At 41.3% G+C, this 22,923-nt stretch overlaps 2 protein-coding genes across 2 annotated transcripts; one reads left to right on the top strand and one right to left on the bottom strand.

The window, feature by feature from the left end:
- The first annotated feature begins 938 nt into the window (after window positions 1–938).
- Window positions 939–9,633, top strand: LOC311486698 (T-complex protein 11-like protein 1). Its single transcript, XM_084542655.1, has 10 exons — window positions 939–1,090; window positions 2,395–2,485; window positions 2,612–2,741; window positions 2,826–2,946; window positions 4,464–4,684; window positions 4,969–5,105; window positions 6,348–6,520; window positions 7,087–7,271; window positions 7,621–7,793; window positions 8,403–9,633. Exons 2-10 carry the CDS (start codon window positions 2,407–2,409, stop codon window positions 8,633–8,635), a joined length of 1,452 nt encoding a protein of 483 aa, XP_084398781.1. The 5' UTR covers window positions 939–1,090; window positions 2,395–2,406; the 3' UTR covers window positions 8,636–9,633.
- Window positions 9,634–14,316: 4,683 nt separating this feature from the next.
- Window positions 14,317–21,525, bottom strand: anks1ab (ankyrin repeat and sterile alpha motif domain containing 1Ab). Its single transcript, XM_084542658.1, has 7 exons — window positions 20,817–21,525; window positions 20,578–20,661; window positions 20,319–20,456; window positions 19,391–19,567; window positions 16,111–16,208; window positions 15,664–15,833; window positions 14,317–14,865 (listed from the first exon to the last, which is right to left on the bottom strand). The coding sequence occupies exons 1-6, from the start codon at window positions 20,874–20,876 to the stop codon at window positions 15,782–15,784; spliced, it is 609 nt and encodes a 202-aa protein (XP_084398784.1). The 5' UTR covers window positions 20,877–21,525; the 3' UTR covers window positions 14,317–14,865; window positions 15,664–15,781.
- Window positions 21,526–22,923: the final 1,398 nt, after the last annotated feature.

Below are 22,923 nucleotides of genomic sequence, written 5' to 3'. Positions count from 1 at the left end.
GGTAGCAGCAGCATGTTGTGAGGGTGCTTTATTGCACGAGGCATTGGTGCAGACATCATCTCGGAAGCTAGATCTCAGTAGGAAAACGGTCTTGTAAATATGACCCCAAGTATATTTTCAAAGCTGTGGCAGAATGGGTTAAGGTCAAAAAATGGTAGTGTTCCCAGAAATTACAACACAGTAATAAATGGGGTAAAAACATACCAAGAGTAGAAATAAAACAAACAAGCAAAGGCAAAATAAGTGTAATGAAAAGTTATAGACACAATAACATAATTAGTATTGTCCGAAATAACTTTATTTTGCAAAAGTATACATCTGTGAAGTTGTTTTGTTTCTAAAGGCTACATATACTATTATAGAACTTAATTTAACCTCTGTTATGAGCATTGACTACATGTTAAAGACCATAAAAAGTAATAATAACCATTTAAACTTCGGGAAAACATAACTGCCCGATATTATTTCACATGTCTGGAGTGTAACACAATGCTCACTGATCGTGCTCTTTATGCTGCATCATATCGTGTATCGGCGCCTTCTCGAAGTTCCTTGTTTTGTAAGAAACGGGACATTTCTAGCTGTTCACACATTATAATTATCTGTCTTACACAATGGACCGTTTACACGAGCACAACGGCCGCTTTCCATTTTGTTTCCACTGAACCGAACAAACAAACAGGTAAAATGAGTTTAGTTTTAAAGCTGCGGTGTTTGTGTCTGTTACAGAGGGGCGGGGATCAGCTGACACTTACACTACTGACGCGCCCATTGTTTTGATTTGAGAATGGAACAAACCAAAAGTAGCACCGAACATTTTTCTGTATTTTACATAGAAACAAACAAAAATCAATCACAATTCACGTCTGCGTTTAGTATCACAATTTATTCGCACGTTGAGGTTTTAGGTCACGCACTGAAACCTTAACAAAGTTTGACGTTTGCGAGCAACCCCCCCGTATCCGGAAAAGAATGGTTTAGCCCAGGTTTGAACTTGTTGGACGTGGATTTTAAACGGCAGAAAGAAACACGGTGAACAGCTGGAGGCGACGTTTCACTCATTATAAATTCAATTAAATAACAGCACCAGGTAAGTTACTCTCTAAAAGGTGGAGTATTTTATAAGTTTAACGTTATCTCTGTGTTGCTTTTAAACCAAGTCATCGTTTATATATTTTAAAAAGCAAGGTGTTGCTTATTTTGCTGTAATGTATGGGTAATGTATGTAAATTCCTTTTCTTTCCGTGATGTAAATAATGAATCACTCTACTACTGCATTATTTGGAGGTATTTATACTTTACCAGAGTACTCTGTTGCTTCTTCAACATTTTGGTTGCAAATATTGTTCTCTTTCTTTGTTAGTTGCGATAATTGCAAGTAGCCACTTTCCAAATTTAGATTAAAAATACAAAATATTATTAACAAATGACCCATAAGGCTTTACTGGTCCTTTATTGTACTTCACAAGCAACCCAGTAGTGTGTTAAGTCATTTCTATTAATATTATAATCAAGTAACATACTTAAAAATATATATTTGATTCTTTAATGGTGTGATTTGGTGCAAAACATTTGAACGCATCACTCCATTTTCTTAAACAGAAGAGCTAAATAATTTGTCCACACTGCTTTTTGACTGTAAAAACATATATCCAACTTATCTCATGCAAAGTTTTATTATTATTAGGGCTAGGTCAGTTTGTCTGCAGATTATTTTATTTATTCAGCTGTAAATGACAGACATTGTGGTTAGTGAGTCAGATACGTTTCTAGTTTTATAAGATAATACCAGACTTTATTGATCCCAGAGGAGAAATTCACTTGTTACAGCAGCAGAGCAAGACATTGCAAAAATACAAGTCAGATACAAGTGACAAGAACTGTATATGAGTAAATATATTAATGGTACAAATAATATTTACAGCTTAAGTAGCTAACTAAGTGCAGTTTTTAAGTGGAAAAGAGTGGTGGAGGAATATACATATGGACATTCATGGATATCATGAATCATGACAAGCTCCAAACGGAGCATTGCTCTTAAAAACAAATACTACACACAAATGACATTATGGCTAAAAATAAATAAATAAAAAACTGTATATGTATTGCACTTGAGAAAATACCACAGTTATTGCACGGAATGAAATGATAGAATGATAAATAAGTACATTATTATTTTTATTTGACCCAAACAAACACTCCAAAAACTAAAGTTATTTAAGAGAAAATGATCAAAGTGTAACATCAGAAATTATCTTATGTTTAGTACATTTGTTTAAAATAAATTACTGAGATGATTTATCAACCGACTGAAGGTCTAAGCTGTAAATTTTACTGTACAGATGAAACTAAATGGCCAGTTTTACCAATTTATTGAGTCATTTTAACGTCTAGGCCGCCGCTGAAATGCCAACTCCAAGAGAGGAGTCTGCTGATGATTCCCCCGCTGACCTCCCCTGTCTGGAAAAACTAGACTCACCTACAGGTGCGAAGCTTTTTATTATAGCGGTTATTGTTTTCAGGCACGTTCAGGGACCATTAGTAATTGAATTATTACCAGCGTGGCAGCTTTAATTATCTGTGGGTGTGTGTGTCCTGTCTGTGGTGTCAGGGAGCCCACCCACCGCCTCATTATCCAGTCTGATGGAGCTGGAAAATTGTGTTTCCAACCTGAGCCTCGCACATGAGATAGTGGTGAACAGAGACTTCTGCTTCAAACCCAGGAACCCTCCCACAGACAGGCAAGGAAAACACTGCTAAAGAAATCTTGGTTATTTTTACTTCCCGACTTCATGGAGACTCTTTAACAGTTTGTCCTCTTTTAGTCTGGAGGGCAGAGTGACAGAGAGCATGCACCGTGCATTTTGGGACAGTCTTCAGGAGCAGCTGAGCAGTGATCCACCGAACTACAGCCATGCTGTCATTCTGCTGCAGGAGGTCAAAAATGTAAGTGGCCGCATTCAGACCTGGTATTAACATGCATCCTCAGTGACTGTCTCACAAGTATCCAATGTTACCACTTGGAATTAAAATGTGTCTCCATATGTGTCTGGAGCTACCACTCGACATCTGATCACAGTTTCGGTCTCTGTACACAAATAAACACTGGCATCATTTGGGGAGTGGCAGAATATTGTAACAACTGCTGTCTCTAATGGCTCTCACTTGCCCAGACGTGGGGACATGATACAAATTGTGGAATTTAATGAGGTGTGATGCCTCTCCCACTCGCTGAGGTGAACTTATTATTTGGGTTATTTAATAATTTCCTCCAGTGACGTTAGTTATGTTAGAGACATGCACGAAGCATGTGGTATTAAAAGTAAACATAGACATGGGTTTTTAAAAATACGTAATTTAACTCCACATGACTAAATTTTTTCATGAGAGAATTGTTGATATTCACATTGAAGAATTTCATTTATTAATTCGTGTTTAGTTTTATTTATTTTTTACTAAAGAGCAGACATCACTTAAGGCTCCTTTAGAGTACTGCGTGATATAGACACCGGAGCGAGCCATTTACACAGTAGGTCAGTCCGGCTCGCTCTGTAAAAACACCACCCAAACACTAGAGGGCGCTGTGTCTTTTTTGGCAGTCGGGTTAATTTTTGTTTATACTTCCTGCATCACTTCCTCAGTTAACCTTTCCTCAACCTGTTCGATCTTTATTGATCCAAAACTATCAGTCTGAAAGTTGCGCAGATGGAGAAGCAGGTGGAAACACGCAACTACCAAGCTGACCAATCACAGCTCTTGCGGTCTGCATCGCTGCAGCGCATAGTTACATTTCTAGGGAGGTGCACGCCAGCTACGCTAGGGTCTGCGTATGCTCTGCATATGCTCTGCGCTGTCGCCTTAGCTACAGCGTCAAATTCACGCAGAAATCAAAACCACATATTAGGGCACTTTCCCTAGCAGTAGGTGTAGCCTGTCAACATGGCCAGGATACACTGTGTGGTCACACTCAAAACTAATGTGTAGACGCCAGATAACGCCAAATAAACCCAAACACAATAAGCATTATTAATATATATGCATTTTTTAATAACTTGGTTTAGGATTAAAAAAAATAATTTCTTCTAGTGGATGTCTTTCCTAATAAACCCAAACTAAAAGATTATTTGGGAGTATTTGATAAATGAGTGTAACTTGACAATTAAACCGTCTAAAGATCATCTAATGGTTCTCTTCAGTGATAATAAATCACCAAACCTATATCAAATAGTAATCCATCATATCTAAGCTTTAGCATTTTGTGTGTGATTGTGTTTGCAAATCGAAGTGGCCTGGAGACAATATTGGTAAATACTTAATTCTTTTATGAGATATGCTCATAAAATGAATCCAGCTGATAGTTTGTTGACTATTTTAACATTACTTTTTTAAATACAAGGTATGGCTTGATATGTTAATTATAGGCAAACTACTAGTAAAAGCAGCTTTTTTTTGTTTCCCATCAGATGCTTCGGTCTCTGCTCCTGCCCGGTCATGTCCGACTGAGGTCTCAGCTGGACGAGGTGCTGGACATGGAGCTGATCCAGCAGGAGGTCGACCACGGAGCTCTGGACCTCCACAGGCTGGCAGCATTCGTTATCAACACCATGGCGTCTTTGTGTGCTCCAGTGCGCGACCCGGAGATCAAGGCACTGCGGGACCTCGAGAGCCCTGTGGAGCTTCTGAGGTAGAGGGCAGAACACTTTTAGAGAATAAGTTCATGTCTGACAAGGGGTCAGGGCCCCAGATATAACATTTATTAATTCCTGCTTTTTAGAATAGCTCATAGTCTGTAGTGTATTATGTTGTTCTGCTTCAATATCTCCAGTCACTTCTAATTAAAAGTAAACGACATCAAGCTTTTTGTTATTGTCTCTCCTTGAATTGTGCAAACACTTTAATTAGTGCACATTTATTAAAATTTACAAAATAAGTTTAAGAATAAAAGTGATTCTCCTGATCTCATCTCAGGGAGATCTTCCGTGTCTTGGGCCTGATGAAGACCGACATGGTTAACTTCACCGTCCAAAGCCTGAGGCCTCATCTCCTGCAGCAGGCCGTGCAGTACGAGAGGATCAAGTTCCAACAGATCCTGGACCAGCAGCCAGGTGAGGACGTTTCCATCTACGACCTGATCGATACACCCAGAGTGGTAGATGGTGAAGGTGACTCTGTGCGTGTTAAATTTATGGCCACTGGATATTTCAGTTTTCAATTAAACAAATTTTGACCCATGGCGCCATTCTGCCATTTTTCAGCCTCTCATCCCTTGGCTGTCCCACTCCTCACCCATACACTGGGTGAGGAGTGGGACAGCCAATCACTGACCTCTGGCTCAGATATTCTGTCTTAAATAGATCTGGCTAATCTCTTCCCTGGCACAGTGACAGCTGCTGATGTAGTCATGTTAGCCGGGGCACTAAATATAATCATGAAAACGTCTAGTAGGCTTTTTACTAAATATCAGTGTGCTCAAACAGTTTGATTAATAAGTAGAAGTGAATGGATTTCATGACAGGTCAGCTGTTTTATCTGTAGCATGTTGTTTTTTTTTATATAATCAGCAGTCAAGAACAAAGACATTCACTTTATTTGCAGCTAATATTCACATATGAGAGGATGAAACCAGAGAAGATCAATCTAAAAAATGATTTAAACAATTTTTTTAGTGGTTACATTTACCATTTATCACGACAATGTTTGTTCAGTCCGACTGAAACACGTCGAATTAGAGATTTCTGCTAAACTGTTTATGTTTATGATGAACAGAAGATGTTTTTTTTCACAGCTTTCAACCAGATGTGGGCCAAATGTGCACATAAAGAGTGTCTTAATTCCACCCTGAAAGAAACAATTAGATCGCGTGTTTACATGGTTATTAGGAGCTAATTTCTTCCTTTTGAACGGATTATCAAAGGTTTACACCACCCCTCTGAATCTGATTGGAAATACTTTCCCATTGGATCGATTTAGGTGGCTAATTTTTGAGACGTTTTTTGTTCTGATTGGGCTGTTATTCAAATTATTAGCAAATTACTAGTGTCCATGTAAACGTTGCCACTTAATAGTTGGTAAGTAAAGTCATTTCATTTCTAGGAAATTCTAGTTTTTTGTTAAAGAAAGCAATGTATAAACATTTTAAAGTGATCATCTTGTAACAGAAGTAATCGTCAATCAAGTGCGTACAGATTTTTACTGCTTTTCCCACACTCTCTTGTCAGACACTTAAACCCATCATGAATTCATCTGAGTGACTCAAAACACTGTGGGTCCTCGGGTAATTCAGTGACACTGCAGTATGTTTTAATTATTATTTACATCATTCTTTAAGATTTTCCATTTTCGCTCAGATTCTCTGGACAATACCACCGCTTGGCTTCGGGCGGCAGTATCAGAGGAATCGTCGGCTCAGTCAGACTCTCCCGGTCCCGAGAGCCGGGGTCCTCTGAGCGCCACCGCCGTCCTCAACCGGGCCCACATCCGTCTTCTCCGCTGGGACCCGCAGGACCAGAAATATCCCGAGGTCAGCCCCGAAAAAAATTACATCACACCACTCTTTTCATTATCTTCGAAGGATATTTTATTGATTAGGAGGGAATATTCAGTTTCCCTACGCGCTCCTCATCCTGCTGGATGTGAAAGCATGTGACAACACGTTACAGCTGTAGCAGGAGAGCAGCTCCAAACCTGTCCTATCAGATGTACCCACGCAGGCCTGTCAGATGGACTCACGTACTCATTAATCAACATCAGATGTGTTTTAAATGCGTTCAGGTTGACCTGATTTTAAACCTGATGTTATCGGACGTGACAGTCATGTTTTATGTATAACTGATACTTGAAATTGATTTGGTCATGTTTTTATTTGTTGTGTATCTCTATATCTTATATATATATCTTCTCCATCCTAAAATCCCTATATATCTAATTTACTATTAGATATTTACTATACAATCTTTATAAATCATAATAACTTGCAGAATCATCCCCTGTAAAATATCTAGTGCATCTTTCAGGTGTTGGTCATCTTTTAAAAGACATATTTACGTCTGTTTGCTGTGTGACCCTGACCTGCCCCTCCACACACAGACGGTGCTGATGGACCGGGCCCGCCTGGACGCTCTGGGCCAGCGGCTCCAGATGCTGGTCCTGCAGGCGTCGGTGCTGCTCCTGACCAACGCTCAGTGTGGCGGCAGCGGCGTTTTTTCCCTGCAGGGGTTTGTAGGTAAACTGAGGCAGTCCGTCACTGCCCTGCTGGAGGGCAGTCACACCAGGTAAGAGGAGGATGTGGTGATGCATGTACCGGCTGTCACGGGGAACAGGTATTGTACGAGAAGGAAACCAATGGAGGTGACAGGAGGCAACTAGCTTGTCAGAACAGATCCAGCTAACCTCATTCTTTCTGTTTAAGAAAAGCCCCGTCATGATTAGTGGATGAATGTGGAACAGCAGCTTGTGATATTCAGGGACTGCTCACACTCTGAGCTAAAATGTAGCATCGGCATTTCTCCCTTAATCGCCTTTATTAAAATACAGTGTTATTTAACTGAAATCCATTCAGAGAGAACTACCGGTTATTAAACCTCAAGTTAATTGATCTGATTCTTGTTTGTGGCGCGCTAGGGAAGCTGACCTGAAGGGGGCGTTGTTGGGACTCGGGGACACGGTACTGCAGCAGGTGACTGAAGCTCTGAGCGCCCAGGGAGGAGCAGCACTGCCTCAGGAGAACCAGGATCTGCTGAAGGGACAAATATCTGACCTGTGGAAGCACAACAACCCTGTTCGCACTCTTATAGGTCAGCCACGAACTTTAATGTGGAAACACGACTAAAACAAGTACAAATGGAAGGATATGACACATTTAAATCTGCATGTTTATTGCTTTGTATTGATGGTGGAGTTCATTTAAGACGGAACTTAGAAAATAGATACTTCATACTCTGATCTCCTGGAAACTAACACTGAACAGTAGAAAAAGGACTTGCTGCAGTTTATCTGACCTCCTTGTCTTATCTGTAAAATGTTTAACAGAGGTCATGGTGACACTTTAATCCAGTATTCATTGACAGTGAACTCTTATTTACTCTTAGATCTTATATCCGAGACCAGGAGATGTTTTGCATTTTGCTTTACAAAATGGGTAAAAAAAAAATAATTGTATGATCAAACTTTAAAGAACTTCTTGCTGGATACTGGCGGTGCAACATCTAACAGTAATTAGGTGTGGTTTATAATTAACAAAGGTTAGTAGATTTGACTTTACATTTTAGATTTGACTCCGTAGACGTTTTAATCAAACCACAGAAAGATGCATTAAATTGAGTTTGGGTGTTCGGGTGTTTTTAATCTTGGAAGCTGGTGCTGCAGAAAGCTGACTTCTCTCCCTCTCTCTCAATCAAACGTAGGAGAACGAGTACAGGGCTACCTCCAGGCCATGCTGCAGGGCGGCCCCGCTAAAAGGAATCCAGAGCTGCCTGCTCCCCTCGGGCCGGTGAGCGCCGAGCTGGCCGAGCTGGGGACGGCCTTTGGGCGAATCGTCCACTTCAACCGAACAGTCTTCGGTCCCTTCTACGCGCCCATCCTCAGGAAACTGCTGTTCCCGTCAGGAGAGGCCGAGGATGGGGAGGACTCGCGCTAAGCCGAGGCTGACCCAGACAACCCGGCAGTGACCCGAATATAAGCTGCAATTTGGTGCTGGATGTGTAGGTTTAGAGTGTAAATACAGTGAATGAAACTAGAGGAACTCAGAGGTCAAACCCAAACTGTAAAACAAGGCAGCTGATTTAATATTCCTTCCTCTGAATATTTTGTTAGACCTGCACAATGCAGGTATCAACTGTTACAGTGCATTTTGACCACAGATGTGTGCAAAACATTAGGAAAAAAGTGTTTAAAAAAATAAATGAATAGTAGCTTTCTCATGAACAGGAGTCACGGATACAGTGGAAACAACTTATAGTGATCACAGATCAGAGATTTTAAGTCATAATACATGACAGCATATGAGACATAAGTCTGAAAGTAGTGTAATAGTTTTCTTTCCTCCCTGAATCCTCAATGACACACAGTGAGAAACCATCATGGCTGCTAGTGATGGAAACAGAAAGTTACGTGGAAGTCCCATAATAATCAGACAAATGTCAATTAGATGTTAATCTGTGTGAGAAATAAAGAACATAAATTTGTCTTGATAATCAATTTGACGCAGACAAATGTGATCATTGTAAGTGTTTTCCTCTGAACTGTGAATTGTGTTAATGAGAAAATTCATTCATCTTTGACTCTCAAATGTTTTTTTTTATTTTTTTTTAGAAAACTGTGCCAAAGAATATATGTTAACTTTTTGTAAATATCACTTTAATAAGCTTTAATATGTGCCTCTTAATCTTTATGGTGACAGATGTTTATGTATAACTTACCAAAGACAGTCAGCACTTTTTATATTCATATTTTTCTCTTTTTCTTGTTGTTTTTTTGGGGTTTTTTTTCACCTTTTATTATAAACCAAAAAAATGCTTAAGTGTTTTCTACAGTTGTTGTTGTCAGTGATGGTGGTGTACTTAAAAGGCCTTTATTGGGGGACAAATACAGAAGGGATTCAGTGTTTTGCCGGCTATTAAAAGAGATTATTTCATACCACTGTAAATATGTGTATCAGTATTTCTGAAGGAGTCACTCCTCGATTCATTTAAAACCTATTCTGGGAAACCCTTTACAGGATTCGCTTAAAATAGGGTAAGTCGAACAGAACTGAACTGATTTCTTCTATAGCAGATTTTTGGAAAAGCTCTGATTTTGTAGTTTTTGCGTTTATTAAAGTAACTAATGAGCTTCAAGTTAATGTTAATGTTAATGTCAAGTATAGTTTACATTCATCTATAATAACGGCAACTATTGCTGCTAGGTGTGTTGACAAAGAGACCAATAAGATAAACGCTTCCAAAAAACTGAAACAGCCTACCACAGCAGCACAGCCGCTATGCATGAGCATCTCAACATAAAACACCCGCCGGCTTTCTGTGGTCGCAACAGTAAGATAAAAGTGTCAGCATTTAGAGTATCACGCCATGTGTTGTCTGATTCTTGGCTGATGTGGTTGTCACACTCTCATGTAATGTGTTTCAGACAAAAAATTATCAAAGACTAGAGCTGAAGCTAATGACTAGCATGGCAACGCTGCTTTCAAGTGTTTAACAGTTTGTTTCTGCACATACAGACATATAAAAGTAAACAGCATAGATTTCTATTAACTCCTAAACGTAAGCAGATCAATAATTCCTTGACTATATGTTGCTGTAACACTGCAAATGTAATAAATTAAATTAAAGGATTATCTTATATCTAATTGTAATCACCACCATCCTCTGCAGTTAACCTTAGCAGTTACATCTTTCTTAATTATGTCAACACTGACTAAATCTCAGCTTTTTTGAATAGTGTCATTAGGTAAAGTCTGAAATGGTTCCATCATTCATAGATTTCAAAATAAATAGATGTTATTATGAGAACTGTTTGAATAAAATGTTCAAAATTTAACGGTAAATCTAATATTATTCAGTGGTAAGTTAAGCAAAGGGTTCGTTGACTTTACAGACGATAACTGATGGGTTAATGGAAAAGAAATATTAATTTGTTGCGGCGAGAAACATGCTTTTTCCTTTTCATTGGCTGTGTTATCTAGACTGTAGCCCACTGTCAAATATTTTATGATATCAGTCCGAAACCGATCGTGTCCATTCATTTCCATCTTTTTTATGCTGAAATAATCCATCACAGCGCACATAAAGTTTAATTTTTTGTCAGTATGTTACATTATTGTTCCTTGGCGTCCCAAAAATAATGTGAGTTGGACAGTTATCTAGAGAAGATGTTCACTGTCAAGGATTATTGTTATGGTCCTGGGTTTCCAGTGCTGGTGTTTTTGTTCTCTTTTCCTGCTCTCTGTCTCTCTCCCCCCCTCATTAGGCTCACCTGGGCAGGATTCTGGCAGGAGCACATGACACACCTGTGACCACTTCTCAATCAAACACTCTTTAAAAGGCTGGCCGTGGTTTCCCTCCTGTGCCAGATAATTCTGCATGTTATGGTTTGTGCCAGCTCTCCAGTGTCACCTTGTGCCTTTAAGGTTTAACCTTTGCAACTTTGGACTTATCTCTTGTTTTTCTTTTTTCTACCTTCCAGTGCCTCCCAGGGAGAGCCAGAACCCTGCCCCCAGCAGCTGCTTTGAGTTTTTTGTTTTTCCTGGAGTTTCCAGCGCCTTTTGTTTGTCTTTTGCATTTTTTGTTTTATTTCTGGGACTTGCCACCCAGTCGAGTTTTGGTTAACAAACTCAAAATACATTGACTTTGATTTGACTCCTGCTTTGGGGTTCTGCCCACCGGCTGGACAACCCTCACATTCATTAATTCATTCATTCATCTTCTGTACCCGCTTAGTCCTGTTAAGGGTTGCGGGGGTCTGCTGGAGCCTATCCCAGCTGTCATCGGGCGAGAGGCGGGGATACACCCTGGACAGGTCTCCAGTCCATCACAGGACTAACACAGAGAGACAGACAACCATTCACACTCACACCTACGGCCAATTTAGAATCACCAGTTAACATATTAAAGTGGGAGGAAGCCGGAGTACCCGGAGAGAACCCACGCAGACACAGGGAGAACATGCAAACTCCACACAGAAAGGCCTAGTCGGCCCATGGATTCAAACCCGGGACCTTCTCGCTGTGAGGCATCAGTGCTAACCACCTCGCCACTGTGCCGCCCACAACCCTCACAATTATATGATTAAAAAAGTCTCAAGAGATACCTGGAATGTGACTCCTAAAACACTGTAGTGTTTGCTAAATGTGAATCATGCAGTAACACTCCTTCAACCTTTGATAAGTCGGGGCCAAAATATAATAATAAATACACAACTGATCTAACGCAGACATTTCACTTCCTGCTACCCTTGTTTGGCTGAGAAGTGCTGCAGTTTGGAAAGAGCTTCAAAAATCTACATTTGTATTCTGGAAATACCGTCGTTATAAACCGAGCAATGCTGATCCGCGTCTCTCAGAGATCAGCAGGCACTCGGATGCTTAGCTCTGAACGCAATAAAACACATGAAAGGCACAAAGTGAGTCTAATCGTTTGTTTAGATTAGAAGTTAAACCACCCACTAATATCTTCAACGGGGGGGGGGGGGCACTGTGAGTATAATTGTACGATAATTGTCGTGTTGTTAAATGTGTCACTTTAAATTTCAGAGACATCTGCTGTAACGTCTCCATTTTAACCCACGTAAAAGAACCAGTGCTGACCACAGACGTGAGAGGGATTCTTTTGTCTTTGTATTATTTAATTTCATTAATATAATATTGCTTTGAAATTGAAACAGTATCACATTTTCATTGACAAACCACACTCTGTCCACAAATATGGGCAAAGCATTGTATGCTGGTACAGTTTTTTTTTTTTTCTCTACATTTTGTTACCCTTTAACAATTCCCACAGTATTCTATCCTCAATAGACCTGAATCAATAGAAATGCTCATTACTGGTCTATATCATTAATGGTCTACAGTGCTCTAAACATAACAGTACCTACATGACAGGATCAGGAAGTCAGGCGGAGGCCAGGAAATAGACTTGACCTTTCTGGCTGACCTTTCTCAAGACAGGAGTGATACACAGGTCCTGTTTAGCCAGTGATGCGGGATCACAGGTTACCTTTCGTCTTCGTGTTGGGATTCATCTCAGGGGCAGTGGAGGAGCAGGGGGGGCGTTATACAGAGTGAGATCTAAATGTCAAGAGTGGGGTTGGTGGGGCCCTGCACGTTGCGTAAGGCTTACCTCTCGGTTTCTCTCTCTCTATCTCTTTTCCACTAAACTTAAAACACGCAAACACACTCTCTCATCGGCCGCTCCCCTTCAATTCACAGCTTGGTATCCGGAAACTTGAACGCTGGGGTGAGCTACACAAGGAAAACACCAATGTTAAAAAAGACCGGTACATGCACAGCCATATCATGCCACCAAAACTTGCTTTAAAACAGCTGCTGCTCATTAAAGTGTAGTGCTTTTACTTTTTATATATATGTAAATATATTATGCATCCATACTAGAGCAGGTTGTCTTGGTGACACACAAAATGCCAGAACATACAAAACGTTGGGAGGAATGAAGACAATGGCAAAAATGGAGATGTGAGCGTGAGCCGCTGTAACTGGCGAAGAACGTAAGAAGCAGATGAGTGAGAGGAGACGAGACACTGCTACGGTACATACAAAGACGGCCCAGGCCAAGTGCATCAAAGAGTACAAAACACAAAAGAAAAGAAACACTGCCAACATGCATCGTCAGTGGAAGCTAACAGGTAACAGTCAGAACAGAGTGGCAATGAGACAGCCACGGTACCGCACACAGACCGGTTACGTCTCAACACTCCCCAGACACACCGTCTTCCGGAGAAGGGAGCTCAGTCCCTCACGTCTCCTGCAGCACATAGAAACAAGGACAGCGGCCGGGGGATGTGTAACGGATACAGTCCAAGCTCCCACGAGGACAGACAGAAACAAGGCATACAGCAACACACGGCAGGTGGTGCACACAAAAACGGGAGGGGAGAACCCACAGATGTGTGTCGACTTCCGACAACGAGCATTTTTGAGTCACAGTGCGGGAGGAAAATCCTTTTTAATAAAAAATAAATAAATAAAAAATAAATAAATAAATAAAACAAATGGTGTCGTGTTCTCTCCGTGACGAATCCATTAACACGACACCAGAGCGACGTTTAGGTTTGGAATTAAATCTTTTCACTGCTGTTTATTTTCAGGTGACATACTTTGCACCAACTGTGCCTAATTCTAAATTAGTGTGAAACAGCGTGTAATCATGATAACAGGACGCTACGTGCACCAAACTGTGCCGGGGGCTGGTTAATACACTCAAGTTAAATATGAAATCTTCTGGTTTTTGGCGTAAGATTCCCAAAAATTGTGAAGTGTGTAACCAAGCTCAGTACACTCAGTTAGTTTTAGTTGTTTGTTTGGGTTTTTTTTTTTTTTTTGCCTCTGGTTGTAATAATGTCGGGATCCTTTGTGATCCCTACTTAATCCTTCCGTCCCAAAGTGTTTCATTTAGCCCCCGTCTATCAAAAAGTATCACAAAACCCACTAATTTCCCACTTGCACCGTAAGAAAAGAAAACAAGGTTTTTAAAAGGGATAGTGCCACGTTTTTTTTTTTGTTTTTTTTTTTTTTAAACACAGTGTTTCTTTTTTCTTTTTTAAATTGACAAGAAGAAGAAGAAGAAGAAGATGCTGTGATTAGCTCTCAGTGCTACCATGAATGCTGAGAGGCACGGGGCAGTACAAGGCCAGAGCAAAGACTCATCCTGACAAAACTGTACCATCATTAGAACATCATCATCCCAGCCAGTCACAGTCAGTTTAATACACCGGGTAATAACATGTCCTTTTTTTGTTTGTTTTAAGTCTTTTAGAAGCAGGGTGGAGGCGTGCAGTTGTTGGGTGGCTGCGTTCGGGGCAGGTGGGAGGTCGGGGGATTTAGCCGATTATAGAAAACTAAAATGAAGTAAGGCTGTTGTCCTCGGTAGGGCGTAGGACAGCTGTCCTCCTGTGTGTCAGTGTTCGAGGTCTCGGTTCTTGGTCCGTTTGGAGACATCATTGACAGATTTGTTCGACCAATCCCTTGCGGGCTCGCTATGACTACTGTACAAATGCGTAGAAAAAGAAAAACTGGATGTTTGCTGCATGTTGCTGTTTTGTCTTTCATTGATTAATTGTCCATCTTGCATCCCATGCTAGCAAAGCAGCCTCCTCATAGTGCCTCACAGTGGTAGATGCCTGGTAAGACAGGACAGGCTACAGATGGAGAAAGAAAAAAAATAAATACCTTGAGGCAAAACAACCAAACAATTTAGTAAATGAAAAACAAAAAAAGGGATCTTTAAAAAAAACCAAAAAAAACCTGAAAGCATAGGTCACAGATTTGGAGTCTAAATATTCAATCTGTGTGACATTAAAGGAAAAGTTCAACATTTTGGGCATTGTCGCTTTCTTGCCCAGAACTAGACTCACATCTGTCGCCAGCAGCTAGTTAGCTTAGCATAACTGTTGGAAACCGAAGGAAATAGCAATACTAGCTCTGTTATTAAGGGACAAAACCAGCACTGCTAACTCTACTAGCGCCTCTGAAACACGCTAAATTACTGACAAATCGTGCGCCAGATTATGTGCCACACAAGTCCAAATGTCAAACTTTTAAGGAATAGCCTGAAAAAGTTAGAATAAGGAAGACGCAACTCTATCAGGGTTTGTACCTAACCCCCTGTTGTTTTTACAGATATCCAAGTCTTATCAATATCCTCATCTCACTCTGCAAGAAAAGAAAATGAATATGCATACTTCCTAAAATGCCAAACGCTTCATTTAACAGTTTCTGACCCGTTAGCGTTGCATTACCAAATGTTATTAACTTAACATTTCATGAAATACTTCAACTTCCTGTTCATCGAGCCAATGGTGTCTAGATACACAACAAAATAAAGATGAACATGCTTGTTTTGGCTGGAGATTCAATTTTAAAAAATGACTTGAAAGAATAATAATAATAATAATAATAATAATAATAATAATAATAATAATAATAATAGATGCAACCTCTGGGAGCTATCGGGGATTTGGAGGCAGATGCAAGTTGTCAGGAGGAGGAGGATGAGGAGGAAGAGGCAGTTTGGTTGAGAGAGCAGGGCCACTGTAAAATGAGATCAGTCCAGGATCATCCGTTCCAGGGCTCCGCCACTGGCTGCAGCAGCAACAGGCGAGGGAGGCTGCCAGGGGTGTTGGGGAGACACGGGAGAGCCGCAGGAGTGTTTGTCATGGCAGGTAGGAGGGCAGAGGAGGGTGCAGGAGTAGGCAGCCCTGAGGGATGCTATACCATCACAGTGAGAAGGCACGGGGCTCACATGTATATATGTGTGAGTGTGTGTGCGTGAGAGAGAGAGATAAATAGAGAACCGGATGCAGAAGGGGGGAGGAAAAAGTACGAGGGGGGGGTGCAGAGGGGCGGCTGTAGGGATCCGGCCTCAGAATATGGTGGTCTCGTACTTGGTGCTGACGGGGCGCCTGTTGGAGTCCCGCTGGTCCAAGAGCCAGGTGGTGCTGCCCAGGGACTGCATGTCTGCGTCCATCTCCAGGGGGTCGATCTGCCGGGGGGGAGGGAGGGAGGAGGGACGAGAGGAGGGCGTGAGACGTGCGGCAGTGGAGGCCATTGCGCCACACTGACTGACAAGTCCTCAGCTCACACACGTGCATGTGGATTAGAGGTACAGTCCAGTGATCATGTTATAATCACAGACACTCTGGGCTCAATCCACAACATGGATGATGTCTGACAGAAAATACCCTCAGCCTCTGTGAGCCGCAGCAGTAAACCAAAGATACGACCCTCTGGGAGCTACAAAAATATGCTGATTAGAGGTTCAGCAGGAAGATGTGCTCTACACCAGTGGCTATAATGTAGCATGAACAGTCGAGAAACACACTGCTCTACATACATTATGCTGATTGATTCACTCTGAGCTACATGTGAATTTTAAATAGCTAAGAGGTAGGCATTAGATGTTTTATAATTCTCTGCTCATTGATGACAACTTAAAAACGATACAGTACACAAAAGAAAAAAATAGAAACAGTTTAAAACCATCCAACAGAGACAATTTCCACTGCCGCCATGGATTAAACCCTCACTGGCTCAATTTAGCCATCCGTCTTCATAAAGAGAAGGTAAATAACATCAAGAAAGCCTCTTCTCCCTGAACGTGTTTAGCCATAGAACTTGAGCTAACTGCATTTTAAACCCCTAAAATGTAAGATGAAGATGAGAGATGCCAAAAGTAAACGGATGAGGAAAGCGTTTATGGCTGAAATATTAAGAACCACGAAACAAGGAGACAAAGTGCACTGCGGCACCCCCAGACGACAAGAAAAAGAAACATGGGGGAGAGGGACTGGTGTGTGAGAGAAGATGGATGATGATCAGGGATTGAATAGAGGAAAGGAAAGAGAAGGACCTGGACTCCAGGGCTAACAGAGTGCAACGGGAGGAAGGAAGGACGGTGGGTAGTACACGTGTGACAGTGACAGCAGCGGCATTCGAGCAGAGGGGCGCCCTGGGAAGCAGGAGGACCAAGAAGACAAGAACAAAGACATGTTAAACAGAGAAGAGAGGACAGGGACAAAGCATTTAAAGGCACCGAATGGAAGATAGGAGCAGTTCATCACCTGATTTTAAAATTAAAGATGCGACAATATTCAACAAAAGTTCTACTATTGTGTTCTTGTCACTGATCGTTTCCTAAACCCTGTACCCAAATAGTGACAGTTGGGTTTTTACGTCACAAACGTGGTCGTAGCAGGGATAGTGTTGTTGCCTGAAAGCGGAACTTGTGGTTACGACATGCGAAGCTGTGTAAACGAAATACTTGGTGTTCCAGTGGCAACATCGACTCATGAAAAGATATCTGCTAGGCAACTTCTGGCCTCAGTTAGCGAGCTAAAAACCAGGTATCGCAATGTTGTCAGTATTTACTCATACATACTGTAGAACCACAGAGAAACATCTACAAATTAGTTGTGACACGTTGAAAACTTCACCGCCATCGTTTCTGAAAATGTTAGCAAACACGTCGCAGCTCGTGAACTCGAGCATTATCGCCAATTTCCGGTTGTGAGGTTGCGAAGAGGGCGCTGTGCATGTAAACCTTTCCTGTGAACATAGTAAACACAGAATTTAAAGACAGCAGAAGATCTTGAGGGGGCCGGGTGCAAGAAACCAATTAAACAGTATGTTTATTTGTTTAAATACAGGGATGTATTGTTAGCAGGCGCAGCTAGCTTAACTAGCTTATTAACCTAATCTACATCATGTGGTGTTTTTTTTTAAATATGCACATTAGCGTCTCTGTCCTGCTCTTTATCTTCGGATATAACATTTAATGAACTGCATTTATTGCCAATGTTACAATAATTAGTTATCTGCATAATTACCTTTAATTACATTAAGACAATTAGACTCGTACATTTATCTACATCCAGTCTTCCATGGATCATCAGCTGGTGATGCTCAGGCTCAGCCCTTGGGATAAATAAAGTATCTATCTATCTGTCTATCTATCTATCTGTCTATCTGTCTATCTATTTATCTGTGTCATTTAGTAAATATTTAAGGTCCCTTCACAGTACTTTTTTTAAAACAAGTGGAATCCATTAAAAAGTCAGGGAGATAGCATTTAAAAAAAAATAAAAATCTCAGGGGGCTAAAGTTCACTTAATTAACCAAAAAGCTACAGTGGATAAAATCTGCTGGTGTCAGTTTTTTTTTTTTTTTTTTTCAGTCTTCGAAATGGGCCGCTGTAAATGAAAAGCCTGCGTTTGTGTCCTTGTAAGCAAAAGATCACAGATCATTTTTTTTGTCACAAATCTGTCACTGCTGTTATGGTAAACTGTATAAGTGGCGTGTGTGAATGAAAAACTTGACAGGTATGACTGTAAGAGGAAGGACAGGGCTTAGCAAACCCTCAATTGCTCCCTTGGGGAAAATTCTGTTTCAGTTTCTGTCTAAAGCAACTACATTTGGTAGCAGTGAAACGCATTAAAACAAATTGCAGTTGACAGAAATCACCCCCCTCCTCATCTAAAACTTAAACAACCAGCCAGACTCATTATGCAGCTCTTTGATTACTCCATATATCCTCTTCACAGACAGGTAGTAAAACAAAGTGATTTGTGTCTCTGCATAAGCATGCGGCCCAGCACTGTGGGTGCATCCCGGCTGTGCAGCTCTCTCAGGTGGCGGTGATCACTGAATGCGCATTATGTGCTGCTTGAGAGGTCAATGCATCACCGCGCTGCTCAGGGTGCATACGTGAACATTTATGCAACACACTCAATCATAGGTGAGGAAGCAGCGGGGGGGGGTCCAGAAAAAGTCCCAGAGGAAATCACAGACCCGCCTGCAAGCAACGAATAAAGCTGTTCATTCATCACGTTTCACGTTTGCACAAATAGAAAATCTCCCCTGATCAGAGTGACTCACAGATTTTCAGGGGGTGGGGAAGATGAAATTGTTCGCAAAGTCATGACTCATCACTTTCTACTACACACATCTTCCTTTGTAGGTGGGCCCACTGGGGGTTCAGCTGTGGAGAAAAAGTCGGTCACGGGGTCGTTGTGCCTTTTATGAATTCTGACTGCACAATGGCATCTTTCTGATCTCCCCCTGTCCTTTTAATAGAGCAAATTCAACACTCGCTCAGCCTCAACGACACACACACACCACACACATATTCACCAAGTTGTCTTTGAGGGTTTGTAGGGTGGTACTCACTGCTGATCTTCGCATGCCGCTCCAGGACTGAGATACGGGACGGCTGCTTTTGGTTTCCACGACTTCGGAGACCAGAGACGAAGGGGGGACATACTGTCTCGCCCTGGACTGCACCGCCATCTGATAGGCCACCTCGAATGCCTGTCCCAGTGTTAGGATGATCTCGTAGGTCTGTGTCTGTGTGAGTTGATAAAAACGTGTTTCAAATCAGAAGACGCTAAACGGCTTCTTCTCGGTAGCTGTCCTTCATCTGTAGTTGATCTTAACTGACTGCTGACTTTGTAACGTTGAGATAAATTCTTTATGCGCTCAACAAACAATGTCATTTCTTAAATTCAAAGCCCAGCGCTTTCACAAACATACACAACATAGCTTTGATTAATAATGTTGTTTAATAATCACTTGATTAGGTTGGCAAAAATACTTTGTGTAATTATCCCCATGCTCTTGTTAGAATATATATCTCAGTTAAAAGCAGAATATTTTTATTTATTTATTTTTTTAATCTGACATTATGTGCACGGAGCAGCTCTGTTACATTCAGTTGAAATGATTTCCCTGCTGTTGAAAGTGGCCCTGCAGTGGTTTGTCAAGCAAAAAATAAAAGACTGCTCTTGACCTTTTTTGCTGGCGTTGAGACACAAATGACAACATAATCTGCGCCTGTTCATGGAAATGCCATCTTCATAGCGGGAGCTGGGCTTCAATCAATCTGTCTGATGAGCCAATCAACAAAATAATGTCCACAGGACGCTGCATGCAAGCTCAACTGCAGGACACCTGATAACTACTACTGGGGTTTTTCTAATTTATTCACAGAGAAATCTGAACAAAGACGATGGATCATATGGAACATAACATTTGTGTTAAACCTGTTACATGACGCTTATATTCGGAGCCTTCAGATGATGAGATCCGTGTCACTCACCACTTCCACAGTGCTGAAGACGTGGCAGAAGTGGTGGCCGCTCTTCAGATCCTTGGTGATGTAGGCAAACGTGCAGAGGTCATCTGGGTCTTGGGCGGCGCATGAGATGTTCCTGATCTCGTGCTCCGCAACTATAGTCTAATGGAGACAGGAATGAGGTGAGCGCTTACTGGAAATCAGCCGCTAATGGAGGGTGAAAAAGTCAGCTGCAGTGTTTGGTGTTGGGCAGCTCAATAAACGCAGACACACACACACACACCTTCGTGGCTGCATCGATGAACTTCACCCCTCTGTAGGTAATGGACAGTATGACAACTGGACCCTTTTTTGAGTCCTTTGATTTCTGGAATAGACACAGTAAAAAAAAAAAACTTGTTTTAAGTGACATTATAATTGCTTATTTGAGGAATTTCTTAATTCCCACAATCAATAAAACCGTTTGTAGTTCCTCTCCCAAAGGCTCCCTGCAAATAAAATTAGAAGGAAAGTAATACTTACTCTAATTTTAGCACAGGCATCTTGTGTGGACTCAATTCCTCGTAGATCCCTGATTATCATTGATCCTAGGTACTGAGAGAAAGAATCAAAACACGGTTTAGGTTTAAAATGCAAACACAAGATGCATTTATTTAAAATATCCAGGTAGCTCTTTCTTGGTAAACAGCAGCCATGCTCAGCGTCAGTAATTATGCCGTGTATTTCGTATATTAATAGCAGATGTGCTGGAGACGTGACTCACCGTGGCCTCGTAGCCGCAGGAGTCCAGGATGAGTTTCTCAGGCTGGTGATGCCAGGCGGACACCGTGGCGTAGGTAGCAGACTGGCTCGGCGGCCGGAGGTTTAAACGAGACTCTTTGTGTCGTTCACTGTGTCTGTCCTGCAGAGACGCGAGAACATGAGGCCGGTGAATGCAGCGGAAAGAAGAGACTGAATGGAGTTTTTGTGGCATGAAACAAAACAAATTATTCTTTAAGGCAGCAACAAGCCCTCTCTTGCTTTTTTTTTTTCCTCAGATCCACACATATCAGTTGATGAAAACATCAGATGTAAGGTCTTGTATCTTGTGTCCTACAATCGGAAAGAAAACTTGTAGCCTTATTCATTCCAAACTCTAATTTTGGTTAAGCCGCAAAAAATTTCTGACTGCTGAAGCCAACTGAAGTCTGTCTGCTCAGCACTTTTAGTCTTCTATGATATGCTGGTGGGCTTATAAATATTCATGCATGTTGGGCCCTTAGGTTAACGTGCTCAGCGCTTTCATAAATCACTTGTCAGAGTAAAAAATACTTATAATAATAATACACTAAGGTTTTAGGAAAATTATAAATATTGATTTTTTTCTTTTTTTTTTAAATCACGCTCCCTGAACAGAGCAACATCTTCCTTATCTGTGGATGCTCCTCTGTGTTTTCTCTTTGGCCTCAGTGAGTCAGAAAGCAGGCGTGCCAACTTGACTGTTTGTGTCTCAGCTTGACCTTTAGCAAAATGCTAAAATTTGATCACAGAGTTATTCTTAGTTCGTTCTCTCGCAGAAGAACCTCAGGACTGAATTCACGACAGTCAACGAAGATCAAAAAAAGGCTGCAGCGTCGCATTCAACCAAATGAACGATTGTGTGTCTGGAGAGTTTTGGAACCGTTCATTTCATTTAACATCTTTTTTATTTCATCTGTTGTTTTGCACATCCTGGTAGGTTTTGTCTTTGAAGATAATTGATCTAAATCAACCTGTTCCAACGGATGGTTAAACAGTCTCTTAAACATATGTAATATACTGCTGTTTTTCAGCCAGATGAAGCAGCTTTAGGCTTCAAAATATGACTTTTAGTTAAGACTATGTTGGACAAATGGACAATACATCAGACAGAAGTTTGTCTTTTTCACAAACCTGCAAATCCAGTGACTAATGACACAAATTACTCGATCATATTCCTGCTAAATATTAAGAAACAGAAAGTATTGTTCAATCACATTTAACTGAATTGGTCTAGAATATAATTCAGTCGGTAAATTTGCATCCTGAACAGCTCCTCGTCTCTGCAGCAGCATCCTCTATTTTTCCTCTAATAGCTCATGGAGAGAAAGTTGAAGATGACTGATGCCAAAGAAGGGGGAACTCACTACAGAGCGCGGCCTCTCACTATAAGAACGCAGGGATACGCTACAGTCTTGGTCGATTCCTCTCCGCCTCCGGTCCGACTCAGACAGGGGCAGGAGCATGTCCATGGAGCGACTGGTGTAGGGGTCCATCTGACTGAGGGGAGACGTGGTCTGGGACAGGAGGTCATGGAACTGCCACGCACACAAAGAGTCGCACAGCGGAGTACAAACACACACACATCACAGATTAATCATCTGACAGCACTGTCTACATGGGCTTGTTTCCCTGATCCACATCCAAGCTTAATCCTCAACAAAAGAGCCTCTTCCATGGAGATTCTCAGTTCTTTTCAGCCTCGTTTAATCTGCCTGGGAAATCAGCCCTGAGTATTTAACTGTTGTGAACATAATGATATTGAAGAATCACATTCCAAAATTAGACACAAAGAAAAAGGATCCATTTTCGCACAAAATTATGTTGGCACAGAAAATTCTGCCCATGTCAT

The sequence above is a fragment of the Chelon labrosus genome (genome assembly GCF_963514085.1).
Source record: "Chelon labrosus genome assembly, chromosome: 4".
NCBI lineage: Eukaryota > Metazoa > Chordata > Actinopteri > Mugiliformes > Mugilidae > Chelon > Chelon labrosus.
This window is presented reverse-complemented; position numbering and strand designations above follow the sequence as displayed.